The 20,353-nt window shown below is 42.3% G+C and overlaps 1 protein-coding gene across 1 annotated transcript in view; it reads left to right on the forward strand.

The window, feature by feature from the left end:
- LOC148475080 (E3 ubiquitin-protein ligase DTX3L-like) overlaps positions 1–20,353 on the forward strand; it is a 58,144-nt gene that overhangs the window by 18,048 nt on the left and 19,743 nt on the right. The window contains exon 4 of the mRNA XM_088457731.1: positions 4,912–5,129. Within this exon, the coding sequence (XP_088313857.1) occupies positions 4,912–5,129 (218 nt within the window). The remainder of the gene's footprint in view (positions 1–4,911; positions 5,130–20,353) is intronic.

Raw genomic sequence — 20,353 nt, forward strand, 5'->3', positions numbered from 1 at the left:
TACTAAACAGTGATATAATGATATATTCTCTGGTAGTGGAGCCAAACTGGCCCTTTTACGGTACCATGAGGTTCGGGGTAGTGTTGCAGAAACAGTAGTGGAGACAGTATACAATGGGGACAGCTGCCTCTGCACAGCCCAATTACCACTTAGCATCCGCAGCGTGGAGACGTTTCTGCTAATGTATGGCCGAGGCACAGGGCCGCGGCGCGTCCTACAGAGCAGTCTTATTTCAGCAATGATTTTCAGAGGTGATCCCTACTGCGTCCGCTCAGTGCTGATGGATGAGCCCGGTTATTATTTTTCTTTTTTAAATCCCATCTGTTATTTATTTTTCATTTTAAAAGACAATAACCAAACAACCCCCAAAGTCTCAGAAAAAAAAATAATACAATATCTACAGCGTCACAGGTACAGTAAAAATAACGGACAGATTAGCATGTGTAATGAGTCAATAAGAAATCTAAAAAATTACATTAACCATTTAACTTACAATTTATTTCCTCCCGAAACTGTCAAAAAATAATTTTATTGTATTTAATAAAGTTTAGAAAGTATTTAAAAAAAACCCCTATATATATATACATACTAGGGGTGTGCACCGGCCACTTTTCGTGTTTTGTGTTTTGGTTTTGGATCTGGATCTTTCTTCGTGTTTTGGATCTGGATTGGTTTTGCCAAAACCACCCTTCCGTGTTTTGGGTTCTGGGTTTTGTGTTTTGGATCTGTAATTTTTTTTAAAAAAGCATAAAAACAGCTAAAATCACAGAATTTGTGGGTTTTTATGCTCCTATTCAATTATTAACCTCAATAACCTTCATTTCCACTCATTTCCAGTCTATTCTGAACACCTAACACCTCACAATATTGTTTTTATAGCCAAAAGGTTGCACCGAGGTAGCTGGATGACTATGCTAAGCGACACGAGTGGGCGGCACAAACACGTGGCCCATCTAGGAGTGACACTGCAGTGGCAGACAGGATGGCAGTTTGAAAAACTAGGCCCCAAACAGTACATACTGCAAAGAAAAAAAAGAGGTGCAAGATGGAATTGTCCTTGGGCCCTCCCACCCACCCTTATGGTTGTATAAATAGGACATGCACACTTTAACAAACCAATCATTTCAGCGCCAGGGTCTGCCACATGACTGTGGCTGAAATGATTGGCTCGTTTGGGCCCCCACAAAACAAGCTGGCAATTAATGTATCCCTGCACAAACTGGCTCTACGGAGGCAAGATGTCGTCCTCATCCTCCTCATCCACCGATTCCTTGGATAAAACAGGAAAAAGGGATTTAGGTGTCCCTGGACTGCTTACGGTGTTAGCCAAAGTTTCTGAACTTGACAGTAACTTTTTATGAACGCGCTGCAGGTGCCTTATAAGGGAGGATGTTCCTAGGTGGTTAACGTCCCTACCCCTACTTATTTCACCTTTACATATGGTACATATGGCAAGACAATTGTTGTCCGGATTTGGATAGAAATATTGCCAATCCAAAGAGGTGGAATGTTTGGTCTTCTGCCCAGGCATGACCGTGATGAGCTTTTTCATCCCACGGACAACAACTGTCTCCCCCGGAGCCTGATTTAAACAAACCACATCACCATCAGAATCCTCCTCGCCAACTTCCTCCTCAGCGCCAGCTACACCAGTATCCTCATCCTGTTGTACTTCAACAGTGACATCTTCAATTTGCATATCAGCAAGTGGACTGTGGGTGCTCCTTTCAGCACTTGCAGGGGGCGTGCAAATGGTGGAAAGAGCCACCTCTTCCCGTCCAGTGCTGGGAGGTCAGGTATCGCAACCGCCACCACACTTGGACTCTCCTTGGGGATTTGTGATATCTTCTTAGAACGCACAGTTCTTCGCTGTGCTTTTGCCAGCTTAACTCGTTTCATTTTTTTAGCGGGAGGAGGGCTTCCATCATCATGTGAAGCTGAACCACTAGTCATGAACATAGGGAAAGACCTTAGCCGTTCCTTGCCACTCCGTGTCATAAATGGCATATTGGCAAGTTTACGTTTCTCTTCAGATGATTTAAATGTTTTTTTTAAGGTCATTTTCCTGAACTTTGTCATTTGGGATTGTATGTGCCCTCTACTATGACATTGGGCATCGGCCTTGGCAGAGGACGTTGATGGCATGTTATCGTCTATGTCATGACTAGTGGCAGCAGCTTCAGCACTAGGAGGAAGTGGTTCTTGATCTTTCCCTATTTTATTTTTATCGGAGAAAGTTTGGTCCTCCATTTATGTTATATTGATTTGAAATATACGTGCGGCTAAGGCGCACACAAACACAGAAAATATTTTTTTATTTTTGCTGGAGAGTAGTGCACTTTGTGGGTTACACCACCCTTTAAGAAATAAGCCAGCCGGCTCTTTACTTATGGGACACAGGCGCACGCTTGGCGCTGCTCCTTTGTTGATGCACGTGCAGCTACAGCCCACACAATTCACAAACACAGAAAATATTTTTTTATTTTGTTTGGAGTGTACTTTGGGGGTTACAGCACTCTTTAATGGACAAGCCAGCCGGCCTTTTACTTATGGGACACAGGCGCACGTTTGGCACTACTTTGTTGATGCACGTGCGGCTACTGCGCACACAATTCACAAACACAAAAAAATATATATTTTTATTTTGTTTGGAGTGCCCTTTGGGGATTACAGCACCCTTTAATGGACAAGCCAGCCGGCCTTTTACTTATGGGACACAGACGCACGCTTGGCGCTGCTCCTTTGTTGATGCACGTGCAGCCACAGTGCACACAATTCACAAACACAGAATTTTTTTTTTTATTTTGTTTGGAGTGCCCTTTGGGAGTTACAGCACCCTTTAGCGGTTAATCCAGCTGGCCCTTTATTTATGGGACACAGGCGCACGCTTGGCACTACTTTGTTGATGCACGTGCGGCTACTGCGCACACAATTCACAAACACAAAAAAATATATTTTTTTATTTTGTTTGGAGTGCCCTTTGGGGGTTACAGCACCCTTTAGCGGTCAATCCAGCCGGCCCTTTATTTATGGGACACAGGCGCACGCTTGGCACTACTTTGTTGATGCACGTGCGGCTACTGCGCACACAATTCACAAACACAAAAAAATATATTTTTTTATTTTGTTTGGAGTGCCCTTTGGGGGTTACAGCACCCTTTAACGGACAAGCCAGCCGGCCTTTTACTTATGGGACACAGGCGCACGCTTGGCGCTGCTCCTTTGTTGATGCACGTGCAGCCACAGTGCACACAATTCACAAACACAGAAAAAATATTTTTTTTTTAGCACTTGGGGGGAGCACCCCTGATGGACAGAGCACCCCTTGGACAACACTACAGCACCCCTTTAGGACTGGGACACTACACAGGACTTTGGAGTGGACACAGCCCCTATGGACAACTGACTGCACAACACAGTCCAGCCAGCCCCTATGGACTTTGAAGTAGTGGACACAGCCCCTATTAACAACAGCAGCACAGCACAACACAGCCAGCCCCTATGGACTTTGAAGTAGTGGACACAGCCCCTATGGACAACAGCAGCACAGCACAGCACAACACTACTCTGCACTACACTACACTACACTACACTACACAGCCCAGCCAGCCCTAACTCCCACCCTCCCTCTTCACTGTCCACAGCCGAGTGAGAAAATGGCGCCGACGCGGGTACCTTATATAGGATCCAAAACCCGCGAGACCCGGAAGGCGGGATGATGACGTTTTGCCTCGATTTCAGATCCGAGTCAGGCGGAAAAAGTCGAGCCTGACACGGATCGGCCTCGGATCGGGGGGGTTCGGATTTCAGAAATCCAAACCCGCTCACCCCTAATACATACACACACATATACATACCAAAAATGTCCCGCACTCTCAACTGTAAAGTAGACAGCAATGGGGTGCTTCCAAGGATCAATTGATCCCACACAAAATCTTGAATTTCCACCAAGGGAAGGAGGCACTCGCCACTTGAATGATTTAAACAATTTTATTCATAATCAACTTTCACACTTGCTTAGATGCATCTATTTCTGGTCAACGTTTCGGTCCCAATTAAGACCTTTATCAAGACCTCATCCAAAGAATAATACATACACGTAATAACAACAAAATCTCGTTGGTCAATCACATTTGTGAAAAACCATCTTGTGTGGCAATGCCACTCAAAATATTCAGCCTCGTGTTTCAGGGCTGGTGCATAATGCAAAAAGGTGCATCCGTTCAGTGTGCTATAGGTGAATTGATCCACCTATAGCACACTTCCCGGCCTGACGCTCTCCCTGCTCATTTCCCGGCCTGACGCTCTCCCTGCACATTTCCCGGCCTGACGCTCTCCCTGCACATTTCCCGGCCTGACGCTCTCCCTGCACATTTCCCGGCCTGACGCTCTCCCTGCACATTTCCCGGCCTGACGCTCTCCTTGCACATTTCCCGGGCTGACGCTCTCCTTGCACATTTCCCGGGCTGACGCTCTCCTTGCACATTTCCCGGCCTGACGCTCTCCTTGCACATTTCCCGGGCTGACGCTCTCCCTGCACATTTCCCAGCCTGACGCTCTCCCTGCACATTTCCCAGCCTGATGCTCTTCCTGTGGGTTTCATGCACTTGACACTTTCTCTGTCGGTTTTCTTGGCCTGAGACGATCATTGGGGTTCTTTTTGGCCTGTCGCACTGCCTGTGGTTTTATTGACAATTAAAACATTTTTTATTCCATATAACTTATAGGACCCTCTTGTGGTTTTCTTGCTACTTTTTTATTAAATTTTTTTTTTTTACTTAGCAGAAAATAATTGATCTAATAAACAAAATCCATGAAAGAAAGTTACTTTTATTAGGATAAGATGTATATTCCGTCATTATTGAATGTATTCTATTGTTCTGTTTATCATCTTGTTTTGCCTATATACAGGAGAACCATCCCCACCCAGAAAAGTATTTCTATGGTACTAATCGTACGGCCTATTTACCAGATAACCCAGAGGGCAGAGAGGTTCTGCGCTTGCTGAAAAAAGCTTTTAATCAAAAACTAATCTTTACCGTGGGAGATTCTCGTACCATAGGCGCTTCAGACTGCGTAACCTGGAATGATATTCATCATAAAACCAGCAAATATGGAGGTCCAGCATGGTAAGATAGTAATATAACCCATAAGTGTATTATATACAGAGCAGGGGATGTATGTGTATTATACATTATATTATACACTGTATTATACACAGAAGAGGGGATGTATGTCTATTACACACAGAGCCAGGAGATGTATTATACACAGTGCAGGGGGTGTATGTGTATTATACACAGATCAGAGAATGTATTATACACAGATCAGAGGATGTATTATACACAGAGCAGGGGATGTTTTATACACAGATCAGAGGATGTATTATACACAGATCAGAGGATGTATTGTACACAGAGCAGGGGATGTACTATACACAGTGCAGGGGATGTATTATACACAGAGCAGTGGATGTATGTGTATTATACACAGATCAGAGGATATATTATACACAGAGCAGGGGATGTATTATGCACAGAGCAGGGGATGTATGTGTATTATACACAGATCAGGGGATGTATTATACACAGAGCAGGGGATGTATGTGTGTTATACACAGATCAGAGAATGTATTGTACACAGTGCAGGGGATGTATGTGTATTATACACAGATCAGAGGATGTATTATACACAGAGCAGGGGATGTATTATACACAGAGCAGGGGATGTATTATACACAGATCAGAGGATGTATTGTACACAGAGCAGGGGATGTACTATACACAGTGCAGGGGATGTATGTGTATTATACACAGAGCAGTGGATGTATGTGTATTATACACAGAGCAGTGGATGTATTATACACAGTGCAGGGGATGTATGTGTATTATACACAGATCAGATAATGTATTATACACAGTGCAGGGGATGTATGTGTTATATACACAGATCAGAGGATGTATTATACCCAGAGCAGGGGATGTATTATACACAGATCAGAGGATGTATTATACCCAGAGCAGGGGATGTATTGTACACAGAGCAGGGGATGTATTATACACAGTGCAGGGGATGTATTATACACAGTGCAGGGGATGTATTATACACAGATCAGAGGATGTATTATACCCAGAGCAGGGGATGTATTGTACACAGAGCAGGGGATGTATTGTACACAGTGCAGGGGATGTATTATACACAGTGCAGGGGATGTATGTGTATTATACACAGATCAGAGAATGTATTATACACAGTGCAGGGGATGTATGTGTATTATACACAGATCAGAGGATATATTATACACAGTGCAGGGGATGTATGTGTATTATACACAGATCAGAGAATGTATTATACACAGTGCAGGGGATGTATGTGTATTATACAAAGATCAGAGAATGTATTATACACAGTGCAGGGGATGTATGTGTATTATACACAGATCAGAGAATGTATTATACACAGTGCAGGGGATGTATGTGTTATATACACAGAGCAGGGGATGTATTATACACAGATCAGAGGATGTATTATACCCAGAGCAGGGGATGTATTATACACAGTGCAGGGGATGTATTATACACAGAGCAGTGGATGTATGTGTATTATACACAGATCAGAGGATATATTATACACAGTGCAGGGGATGTATTATGCACAGAGCAGGGGATGTATGTGTATTATACACAGATCAGGGGATGTATTATACACAGAGCAGGGGATGTATGTGTGTTATACACAGATCAGAGAATGTATTGTACACAGTGCAGGGGATGTATGTGTATTATACACAGATCAGAGGATGTATTATACACAGAGCAGGGCATGTATTATACACAGATCAGAGGATGTATTGTACACAGAGCAGGGGATGTACTATACACAGTGCAGGGGATGTATTATACACAGAGCAGTGGATGTATGTGTATTATACACAGATCAGAGGATATATTATACACAGTGCAGGGGATGTATGTGTATTATACACAGATCAGAGAATGTATTATACACAGTGCAGGGGATGTATGTGTTATATACACAGATCAGAGGATGTATTATACCCAGAGCAGGGGATGTATTATACACAGATCAGAGGATGTATTATACCCAGAGCAGGGGATGTATTGTACACAGAGCAGGGGATGTATTGTACACAGAGCAGGGGATGTACTGTACACAGTGCAGGGGATGTATTATACAAAGTGCAGGGGATGTATTATACACAGATCAGAGGATGTATTATACTCAGAGCAGGGGATGTATTGTACACAGAGCAGGGGATGTACTATACACAGTGCAGGGGATGTATTATACACAGAGCAGTGGATGTATGTGTATTATACACAGATCAGAGGATATATTATACACAGTGCAGGGGATGTATGTGTATTATACACAGATCAGAGAATGTATTATACACAGTGCAGGGGATGTATGTGTTATATACACAGATCAGAGGATGTATTATACCCAGATCAGAGGATGTATTATACCCAGAGCAGGGGATGTATTATACACAGAGCTGGTGTTGCATCTATATTATACACAGGGTTGCCTACCCTCCCGATTCGGGCGGGAGCCTCCCGATAAACGGGTGCAGCTCCCGCCCCCCCGGAAAGGCAGGCAAGCCTCCCGCCTGCCGCCGATCCCCCGACCCCCCCCTCCGAATTACCTGATAAACCCCCGCAGCGGGGGGGCCGCTGACGCGAATCGTGTCATTTTGGCCCCGCCCCCTGCTTTGCAATGCCTATTTTTCCTGCATTGTGTAGCGGGGGCGGGGCTAAAATGACGCGATCGCATGGCCCCGCCCCCTGTCACGCCCGCAAGCCGACCTCACCTCATTTGGACCCGCCCCCTTTTGCCAGCCACGCCCCCTGTGTTGCCGATCTGGCTGCTCCCTCCCGGAAGGAGCAGCCAGATTGTCGGCAAGTATGATTATACACATTATTATACATTATATTAGACACTGTATTATACACAGAAGAGGGATGTATGTCTATTACACACAGAGCCAGGATATGTATTATACACAGTGCAGGGGATGTATGTGTATTATACAGAGATCAGAAGATGTATTATACACAGAGCAGGGGATGTATTATACACATAGCAGGGAATGTATTATACACAGAGCAGGGGATGTATTATACAGAGATCAGAGGATGTATTATACACAGAGCAGGGGATGTATTATACACAGAGCAGGGGATGTATTATACACAGAGCAGGGGATGTATTATACACATAGCAGGGAATGTAGTATACACAGAGCAGGGGATGTAGTATACAGAGATCAGAGGATGTATTATACACAGAGCAGGGGATGTATGTGTATTATACACAGTGCAGGGGATGTATGTGTATTATACACAGATCAGGGGATGTACGTATAGTATACAGAGGTCAGAGAATGTATTCTACACAGAGCAGGGGATGTATTCCTCACAGATCAGAGGATGTATTATACACAGAGCATGGGATGTATTATACACAGAGCAGGGGATGTATTATACACAGTGCAGGGGATGTATTATACACAGAGCAGGGGATGTATGTGTATTATACACAAATCAGAAGATGTATTATACACAGAGCAGGGGATGTATGTGTATTATACACAGATCAGAGGATGTAATATACACAGAGCAGGGGATGCATGTATATTATACAGAGATCAGAGGGTGTATTATACACAAAGCAGTGGATGTATTATACACAGAGCAGGGGATGTATTATACACATAGTAGGGAATGTATTATACACAGAGCAGGGGATGTATTATACAGAGATCAGAGGATGTATTATACACAGAGCAGGGGATGTATGTGAATTATACACAGATTAGAGGATATATTATACACAGATCAAAGGATGTATGTATTATACACAGAGCAGGGGATGTATCTATATTATACCGAGATCAGAGGGTGTATTATACACAGATCAGAGGATGTATTATACACAGAGCAGGGGATGTATTATACAGAGATCAGAGGATGTATTATACACAGAGCAGGGGATGTATTATACACAGAGAAGGGGATGTATTATACAGAGATCAGAGGATGTATTATACACAGAGCAGGGGATGTATGTGTATTATACACAGATTAGAGGATATATTATACACAGATCAGAGGATGTATGTATTATACACAGAGCAGGGGATGTATGTGTATTATACACAGATCAGAGGAGGTATTATACACAGAGCAGGGGATGTATGTGTATTATACACAGATTAGATGCTATATTATACACAGATCAGAGAATGTATGTATTATACAGAGATCAGAGAATGTATTATACACAGTGCAGGGGATGAATGTGTATTATACACAGATCAGAGGATGTATTATACACAGTGCAGGGGATGTATGTGTATTATACACAGATCAGAGGATGTATTATACACAGTGCAGGGGATGTATGTGTATTATACACAGATCAGAGGATGTATTATACACAGTGCAGGGGATGTATGTGTATTATACACAGATCAGAGGATATATTATATACAGAGCAGGGGATGTATGTGTATTATACACAGATCAGAGGATATATTGTACACAGAGCAGGGGATGTATGTGGATTTTACAGAGATCAGAGGATATATTATACACAGTGGAGGGTATGTATGTGTATTATACACAGATCAGAGGATGTATTATACACAGTGGAGGGGATGTATGTGTATTATACACAGATCAGAGGATGTATTATACACAGTGCAGGGGATGTATGTGTATTATACACAGCTCAGAGGATGTATTATACACAGTGCAGGGGGTGTATGTGTATTATACACAGATCAGAGGATGTATTATACACAGTGCAGGGGATGTATGTGTATTATACACAGATCAGAGGATGTATTATACACAGAGCAGGGGATGTATGTGTATTATACACAGATCAGAGGATGTATTATACACAGTGCAGGGGATGTATGTGTATTATACACAGATCAGAGGATGTATTATACACAGTGCAGGGGATGTATGTGTATTATACACAGATCAGAGGATGTATTATACACAGTGCAGGGGATGTATGTGTATTATACACAGATCAGAGGATATATTATATACAGAGCAGGGGATGTATGTGTATTATACACAGATCAGAGGATATATTGTACACAGAGCAGGGGATGTATGTGGATTTTACAGAGATCAGAGGATATATTATACACAGTGGAGGGTATGTATGTGTATTATACACAGATCAGAGGATATATTATACACAGTGCAGGGGATGTATGTGTATTATACAGAGATCAGAGGATGTATTATACACAGTGCAGAGGATTTATGTATATTATATACAGTTCAGAGGATGTAATTTACACAGAGCAGGGGATGTATTATACACAGATCAGAGGATGTATGTGAATTATACACAGATCAGAGAATGTATTGTAGACAGAGCAGGGGATGTATTATACACAGATCAGAGGATGTATTATACACAGATCAGAGGATGTATTCTACACAGATCAGAGAATGTATTCTACACAGATCAGAGGATGTATTATACACAGAGCAGGGGATGTATGTGTATTATACACAGATCAGAGGATGTATTATACACAGAGCAGGGGATGTATTATACACAGTGCAGGGGATATATGTGTATTATACACAGATCAGAGGATGTATTATACACAAATCAGAAGATGTATTATACACAGAGCAGGGGATGTATGTATATTATACAGAGATCAGAGGGTGTATTCTACACAGAGCAGGGGATTTATTCTACACAGAGCAGGGGATGTATTATACACAGATCAGAGGATGTATTATACACAGAGCAGGGGATGTATTATACACAAATCAGAAGATGTATTATACACAGAGCAGGGGATGTATGTATATTATACAGAGATCAGAGGGTGTATTCTACACAGAGCAGGGGATGTATTATACACAGATCAGAGGATGTATTATACACAGAGCAGGGGATGTATTATACACAGAGCAGGTGATGTATTATACACAGAGCAGGGGATGTATTATACACAAATCAGAAGATGTATTATACACAGAGCAGGGGATGTATGTATATTATACAGAGATCAGAGGGTGTATTCTACACAGAGCAGGGGATGTATTATACACAGAGCAGGGGATGTATTATACACAGAGCAGGTGATGTATTATACACAGAGCTGGGGATGTATTATACACAGAGCAGGGGATGTATTATACACAGATCAGAGGATGTATTATACACAGAGCAGGGGATGTATGTGTATTATACACAGATCAGAGGATGTATTATACACAGAGCAGGGGATGTATGTGTATTATACACAGATTAGAGGATATATTATACACAGATCAGAGGATGTATGTGTTATACACAGAGCAGGGGATTTATGTGTATTATACACAGATCAGAGGATGTATTATACACAGTGGAGGGGATGTTTGTGTATTATACACAGATCAGAGGATGTATTATACACAGTGCAGGGTATGTATGTGTATTATACACAGATCAGAGGATGTATTATATACACAGGGCAGGGGATGTATGTGTATTATACAGAGATCAGAGAATGTATTATACACAGAGCAGGGGATGTATGTGTAGTATACACAGATCAGAGGATGTATTATACACAGTGCTGGGGATTTATTATATTATATACAGATCAGAGGATGTATTATACACAGTGCAGGGGATGTATTATACACAGAGCAGGGGATGTATTATACATTTATACAGAGCAGGGGATGTATTATACACAGAGCAGGGAATGTATTTTACTGTATACAGAGCAGGGGATGTATTATACACAGATCAGAGAATGTATTTTACACAGAGCAGGGTATGTATGTGTATTAAACACAGATCAGAGGATGTATTATACACAGAGCAGGGGATGTATGTGTAGTATACACAGATCAGAGGATGTATTATACACAGTGCAGGGGATGTATTATACACAGATCAGAAGATGTATTATACACAGAGCAGGGGATGTATGTGTGTTATACACAGATCAGAGAATGTATTATACACAGAGCAGGGTATGTATGTGTATTATACACAGATCAGAGGATGTATTATACACAGTGCAGAGGATTTATGTATATTATATGCAGATCAGAGGATGTCATTTACACAGAGCAGGGGATGTATGTGTGTTATACACAGTTCAGATAATATATTAAACACAGAGCAGGGTATGTATGTGTATTATACACAGATCAGAGGATGTAATTTACATAGTGCAGGGGATGTATAATGAGAAGAGAGCCTTGTAGGTTTTTTGTTTACTCAACAAAATCCCAGCACTACGAAGACAACCGAGTCCACCCCTGTGGATTCTTTTCCAAGAAATTTTCTTCTGCAGAAAAGAACTACGCCATAGGAGAACAAGAGTTCTTGGCAGTAAAGTTGGCACTGAAGGAATGGAGATACCTGCTAGAAGGGGCTAAGTTTCTCTTTGCTGTCTTTACCGACCATAGGAACCTCCTCTTCCTCAAGAATATCCAGTGTATAAGTCCTTGTCTGGCCCGGTGGGCAATATTCTTCACTTGCTTCCAGTTTACTGTGACCTTCTGTTCTGGAGCTCTTAATCAAAAAGCAGATGCTTTATCATGGTCCCTCTCCTGTAGTAATAATTCTGAAATTCTAAGCAGCACTCCTGTGCTGGAGTCAAGGTATCGATAGTTTATTAAAATCTCTATGCAATCCTGTCTATACCTTCTAAAATCCTGCCTATACCTTCTAAAATTGTCGCTATTTAACGTAATGAGTCGCGCAGTAAATAAATGCTTTCAGACTTTGAATGTGGTTCCAAAGCACATAAAGTTATTATTCAATATAAAAACAGATGGTTACACACTGTGATCTAAAGACAATTGGTGCAAATAAATCATACAGACCCAAGGTACAGTTGTTATATTCGCACGCGCTCTGGGCACAGATACCGGCATCAGCATTAGAAATCTCCGTCAACAGCACAGCAAGAAAACTCAAGACTGGGGTCAGAGAGCGCACATATATACTCTTACAGGGATAGGCAATACAATAGACAAGTTTGACATGATTCGATTGGTTCTTCTTAAAGGTGCTTCTGTTTCAGGATAGTTCATAGGTCAATTTGAATGGACACAAACAGCCTCTAACAACTCTTTGTGTCCTTTTTCCCGCTGCTGCTAACATTACAGAGTACATTTTAATGTTTTAACTCTCTATAGTCCATAGTTTGTAGACGCATGTTGCGATCTTCTCACCGATGATACCGGAATCCTGTGGAGACACAGTGGATCAGTACAACACCAAACACGGTCTGCTTACCATGTACTAAACCTTAGATAGCAAATAACCTTTATTACACAACATTAATAATTACTGCATAAACCTTGGATATTACACTTCAATGCTAGGGAACCTTTTATGTAAGTGTGCAGTGTGTAAGTATTGGGGAAATGGGAAAAGATGCTAGTTAGCGTTGTGCGACTATGTGTTTTGTGGAGTACACCATGGTATGTGTTTTGCAGGGATAATAATTTTATATGTTTTAATGACTATTTGTATGGTGAGGACCTTTTACTTCTTTCTATTGCGTGGGAATCGCATGACGCTAAATAATAGCATCGCCGTATGTACTTATAATGGCGAGTTTCACTAAAATGGCGCTGGGCGGCCAGTCGCAAAATGGCGTCTCATTGCCATTTGCAAAATGGCGTCGCCCCGATCTAATTTTAAACCGATCCTGTCTCAGCCAATTATCCAGCTTCGACAGTCCACCCTTTGATAGCAAACAACATGCTATCATACTCTGATTTTAATATTAATTTAGGCTTACATTATGACATATCATTTAATGTTATATTATGGATTGGCACAAGGTGGTTCTTAATCCATCAATAATGTGTCTCTAGGAGGGGACATAAAACTACCCCTATACACACACCGCGGATCTTGGGAGATTATGGGGTAGATGTGGGGATGCACCAATCCTATAAAGGAAGTCTTGAGGCGGAATAGGGACTTACATTATTTAAGATGTTTTAAAATAACATTTTAATAATACATTTTATGCATGTCTAAATCTTATACATTATACGACGGTACCTTCTAGTTCAGGGTTGTAATGCAGTTCTACATTTACCTCAGTATTCACATTGTTCACATTGTTATTCACATTTCATTCTTCCGGTTTACCTTATCTTTACATTTTCCACATTTCAACATAGTAGGAACACACCTGACACATATGCCAATTACTATGATGACAACCAGTATGAGGATCAGGAGTTTACCTATGCTCGCAATCATTTCCTGAACCCACTCTCCTAGACCTGAGAACCATTTCACTGGGTTCAACCATGAAACCCATTCCTCTACCTTCTCCTCTACTTCAGCCACTGAAGCATTATGGTTCTTTCGAAATTCCCATTTCAGCTGCAGAATTTTGTCCATCTTCCGGTCTATCACCTCCTTGGGATAGCTGGTATCGTTTGTAATGTAAGTGCAACATTTAACTCCAAATTGGGTGGCCAAAGTTACGCAATACCCTCCAGTGACAGCTGTTAAATAATTTAGCACTTGTCTGTGTTGCACCAGTTCTTTCCTGTACGCTTGCAACTCCCTACCTGTATACCTGAATGTGTCATCATACATCTTGGTGATATTATCTATTAATTTAGCGAGATCTTGGATATATCTAAAATTTAGTGTACCCCGAGCGATCCTGGTGGGATCCAATGCTACCAAAACTTGAAAGCCAGTTGTCTCACTAATTAACTGTGTGGCTTTATGCACGTCACCAGGTATCATATTTCTTTTGTCTCTGTGTTCATACTGTGTGTGAAGATATGGTGATGGTGTGTCTTTATGAATACCAAGCATTTCACCATGTGTAAGGGGTCATAACTTCTGGAACTACTCTTCCCAAATAACACAAACCTTCGGAACTCGGAGAGAGCCACTTATACGCTTTCCTTCCAAATATAAAATATACATAATCGGGGAGAACATAAGGAATAGTAAACATCATTATCGTTGTGCACATTTCCCTGGCAAGTGATCCTACTTCAGGTTCTCCCATTTGACTCATACAAGTTTTGGGTTGTAATATCTTGGCACAATACCCTTCTGGTACCCTACCAATCATTTCTTTGGTGGTACTCAGTGTATATTTATACCAGAAGTGTCTTCCACTCGACCTAATTGTGCGTAGCAGTTCATAATTCATAGGCTCACGATCAGCTCTTAGTAAGAAGGTCTTCGTCTGATTATTCCCAGTCACCTCCCAACTTCCTGGTTCATTGGAGTTGGTGATGTTTAAACATAAAAGTGATTTATCTACTTGGTACTGGTGGAGTTTAAAATGGGGTGGTTTGGTATTAAGAAATTTTCCATCTAGTGCATGTCCTCTTGGTGATTCTATAATTACAGAGACATTTAATGGGAATGGCACTAATCCTACATTATGCTGTCCTTGGGGTATGTGAGAACACACACAACAATCGGTTTGATTCAACTACGCACCCACAGAACTCACACATACAATAATCCTCAGACGATAGACCTTCAAACTGTCGCCGAGTATCCAAAATAGCAGATCTCTTAACAATTACAGTACTAAGATTGGTCAGGCACTCCCCTGATTGTCATAGCACTCCTCCTCTCGACTCCACTCCATCAATACTGCCATTAGCTCCCATCTCCTCCATCGGTCCCCCATCACAGAAACCAGAGATCCCCGAACAAACCAGGATGATGGAACTCTGGAAGAGAATACAAAAATGAACACAGCAGACCAGTCCATTGCCGTAGCAAGGATCTACAAATTTCTTTAGTTCAGATTTCTCACTGCAACCTTTTAACCCTCCAGGAACAAGCTCGCGATCAACAGGTCCACGTTATCAGCCTCGTCTCCGCCTTGTTTCTCTACCGGTTGGTTGACCTTCTTGCAGTGAGTGGAATGGACCCAGGTATCTCTCTTGGCCACCTTCAAAGATGTGGTACTCATCAGCAACACCTGATATGGACCTTCCCAATGATCAGTAAAACAACCTGAATGCAATAAATTTCTGATCATAACATTCTCCAGGTTCAACATCATGACAGTTTGTTTCAGGCATATCATGGGACAACAATTTCAGTTTCTGCTGCTGCTGTTTAAACTGTTTGCTCATTGTTATAAGATACCTTACAGTTACCTCGTTGTTACCTTTCAAGTCTTCCTGTGGACTTATAATCAAATGAGGTTGTCTACCAAACAGATTTAGAGGGGGTCTAGGAATGGTCCTTATGCTATGTAGGACCAACGGTAATGCTTCTGGCCATCCTAGTCCAGTCTCTGCCATGATCTTACTTAATTTTTTTTAAATAGTACCGTTCATCCTCTCCACCTTGGCACTGGCTTGCGGTCGGTAGAGGGTATGAAGTCGACTATTAATACCCATCAGTTTACACATATTTTGAAAAACATTACCTGTGAAATGAGTACCCCTATCACTCTCGATAATTTTAGGGATACCGTATCTGCACACAAACTCCTGAACAATTTTCTTGGCAGTGAAAGCAGCAGTATTAGTGGCAGCTGGGTATGCCTCAACCCAATTGGAAAACACATCAGTGCACACTAATACATACTTGAGATTCCTGCAGGGTGGTATTTGGATGAAATCAATTTGTATTACCTGGAATGGTCCGTCAGTCGGAGGAATGTGGGTTGGTTCGGTAGGGATTGTTTTCCCAATGTTTTTCCTCAAGCAGGTCAGATAGGACATTGCTCTCTTTTCTGTTTGAGAAGAAAAACCCGGTGCGCACAAGTATGCTCTCACCAATTTACACATACCTTGCTTTCCCAGATGAGTCAGACCGTGCGCTGCCTCAGCCAGGCTTGGGTAGTATGCCTTGGGAGCCACTGGCTTACCTTGTCTGTCTCTCCAGAGTCCGGAGGACTCTTTCCCACATCCCTTGGACCTCCAGACTGACTTTTCTTGGATAGAACACAAATTTTGCATCTCAATTAATTGCAGCATATCAATTGTTTGAAAAGTCATGATTTGTTCAGTTGGTACATTCATTTTTAACCCTGCTGCCTATTTTGCAGCTTCGTCTGCCCTGTTGTTGCCCAGTGACACCGGATCATCCTCACATGTATGGGCTTTACACTTAATTACTGCCACTGCCTTTGGCAATTGGATTGCTGTTAGTAGTCCTTTTATATGTTTGGAATGTGCAATTGGTGTGCCTGCTGCTGTCATAAATTTTCTCAGACGCCATAAGGCACCGAAATCGTGTACTACCCCGAAGGCGTACCTAGAGTCAGTGTAGATATTAGCAGATTTCCCTTCCGCTAATTCACACGCTCTCTTTAGTTCCACCAGTTCCGCCACTTGGGCCGAGTGTGGTGGGCCTAAAGGTTCGGCTTCTATAATGTCCTCGTCATTTACCACAGCATAACCTGTACATAACTCTCCAGTGTCAGTTTGTCTATGACAACTCCCATCCGTGTAAAATGTCACATCTACATTTTCTAAAGGTGTATCCCGTATGTCAGGTCTTGCAGTAAAGGCTTGATTTAGATATTCCATACAATCATGTGCATCAATATACCTGCAGAACTCACCTGTTGCCAGCGACTCACCTCTCTCCACCCTTTGTGCATCATGTTGCACATATGGTAAATACATAGCTGGATTTAACGTACTGCACCTTTTGATGGTGATGTTTGCAGGTGCTATTAAGGCTAGTTCCCATTTTGTGAACCTAGCTGAGGAGACATGTCTGGTTTGGGCAGAGTTTAGCAAAGCAGATACAGCATGAGGAGTATAGACAATCATATCATGGCCTAGTACCACATCCTCACTCTTACTGACCAATAAAGCAGTTGCTGCTACACTTCTTAAACACATTGGGAGTGATCTTGTCACAGTGTCCAATTGTGCACTGTAGTATGCTATGGGCCTACTGGCATCACCATGTTTTTGTGTGAGGACACCTGCTGCACAACCATCGGCTTCCGTACAATACAAATCAAAAGGGTTTTCATAATCAGGTATTCCCCATGCAGGTGCTCTTGTCAGACTATCCTTAAAATTAAGGAAAGCCTGCTCTGATTCCTCTGTGTGTATGACACGATCGGGCTTTGAGGAAAAGACTAAGGACCTCATTCAGAGTCGGTCGTTGCGGCCGCACAGTCGTACGGGAAAAGGGGCCGGATATGCAAATGATGCACTCGCATGTTGCGTCCCTTAGTTCGGATCGTTAGCTGGCCGACCAAGGGGAGGAAGCGGTCGGATGACAAAAAAAACCGCCCCCTTCTCGTACACATTACACGTCATCTCCGGCCATATAAGGATTAATCGCGACCATCGGGAACCATCGGAACTGGTCGTAGAGCTTAAGGTTGACCATACCCTCTCTTAAGCTCTACGATCAGGTCAGTGTAAAAACCTCCCATGTCACGTGTGCCATGACACTGCTTTGTTAATTATGCACTCCCATAAAACACCGTTTGCATAATTAGGCACGCCTGCGTTCGGATCTCTACTCCCCCATTTTCAAGCACCTTCCCCTGTTACCACCCACAAATGCCTCAATCTGTCACTCAAACTACCGACCTGGCTGTGTTCAAGGAGAGAGAAATTTCTGATCGTAGCGGCTAGTTTGCGCACGCGCATTGCAAACTTTACGCATGCACAGTTTAGCGAACATCGGTGGCGTACGACCGTCCGGCCGCAACAACTGACTCTGAATGAGGTCCTAAGTCCTGTAATGGCAAGGCCAAAATAGAAAAACCTGGGATCCACATTCTGCAGTATCCACGCATTCCCAAGAATGTACGAATTTGCTGTTGGTTCTGCGGCAGTGTCATGTTCTGTATGGCCTGGATTCTGACATTTGTGAGATGTCGTAACCCCGGAGTTAGGCAGTGTCCCAAATATTTAACTCTGGACTGGCATGGCTGTAGTTTGTCCTTAGCAACCTTGTGTCCTGTTTGCGAGAGATGAAGCAACAAAAGTTTAGTATCATTTAATAAGGTGGCAGAGAGCCAATTTCCCGTAGTGCCAAATCCAGCTGTCATTCTTATGCAGATCCCACCCAATGCAACCCATTTCACTGTCATTGACCTCTGTTCTGCTTTCTTCTCTGTACTTCTTCATCCTGACTGTCAGTACCTATTTGCCTTTACATACAGGGGTGTACAATACACATGGACACGATTGCCCCAAGGTTTCATAGACAGCCCCAGTATCTTCTCCCAGGCCTTACACGACTGTTTACAATCTTTTCAACCTACCAATGGATCTGTTCTGATACAATGGGCCAAATGTAATAGGGTGAGAGTTTAGAAAATGTGAGAGTTTAGCAGTAAACTCTCACATTGGTTGAGTTTTATCTTCAAAATGGGAGAACATCTGAATGAGATTTTAAATTGTGAGAGTTTTTTAAGTCTAAAAAACATGCAAGTTCACTCTGTTACTTTGTTTTTGGACTCTATTACATTGGCAAAGTTTAACCCTAAGCTTTTCAATGGAGATTTAAACTGGTGAAAGACAATCAAGATACTTTCACTTTACCTGTAGATGATATTAACAGGATGCGCCCACACACCTATGGAAGAATAACCAGGCTGCTTCCACGCACCTAATCCCTTTTTGACTACCTTTCAACTGCTAGCATGTAGGCATTCCAATAACACCTACCCTTTTCAGTGATTTCGTCCACCCTCTACCCAGTTCACAATCACAATTTAGCCCAAACTGTGCGGTTCAATTACAATGCTCAAATAACCCTAACTGATCACTGAATACTGTAATCACACTGGGAGCCGAACCTACAACAAAGACAACAACTACACCTGCTTATGTGTTAGAAGAACGGTATCTACTACCGAGCTACTAGGTCGACACCAGGTGCCAAGTCCTTAAGGGTCCTACGATACCCTTAACTAGGGAACTCTTGTCCCTACCAACAAATACACACTGTTACACACCCTTTTCCTGCGCAGAAAAATAGATGTTTTCCCAGACTATGGCAACACTGATCAATGTATTTACAACAATGCTATCTATCAATATCACCGTGCACTCTCACCGGCTTTGTTCAAAACACGTGGCAGCAATACAGGAAATAAGTATACGCTATTGTGCGACTAGTCGCATACACAATAATGCAACTTCCCCTTTTTAACACACAAAAAAAATTAATTGATGAAGGAAAACAAACTTTTTCCTCCCTCGTCCCTGGATTCTCAATCAGCGCTCCTAAAGCCACAGTAACAGGTAGCGGACTCTCAGCAACAAAGTGGTAGCAGATTTCGAAGGCACAATGCGTTCTCCTGCTATGGCGCCTCCACCCTTTTGTTGAGAGA

The sequence above is a fragment of the Taudactylus pleione genome, unplaced genomic scaffold (genome assembly GCF_031769625.1).
Source record: "Taudactylus pleione unplaced genomic scaffold, aTauple2 ptg000781l, whole genome shotgun sequence".
NCBI classification, from domain to species: Eukaryota; Metazoa; Chordata; class Amphibia; order Anura; family Myobatrachidae; genus Taudactylus; species Taudactylus pleione.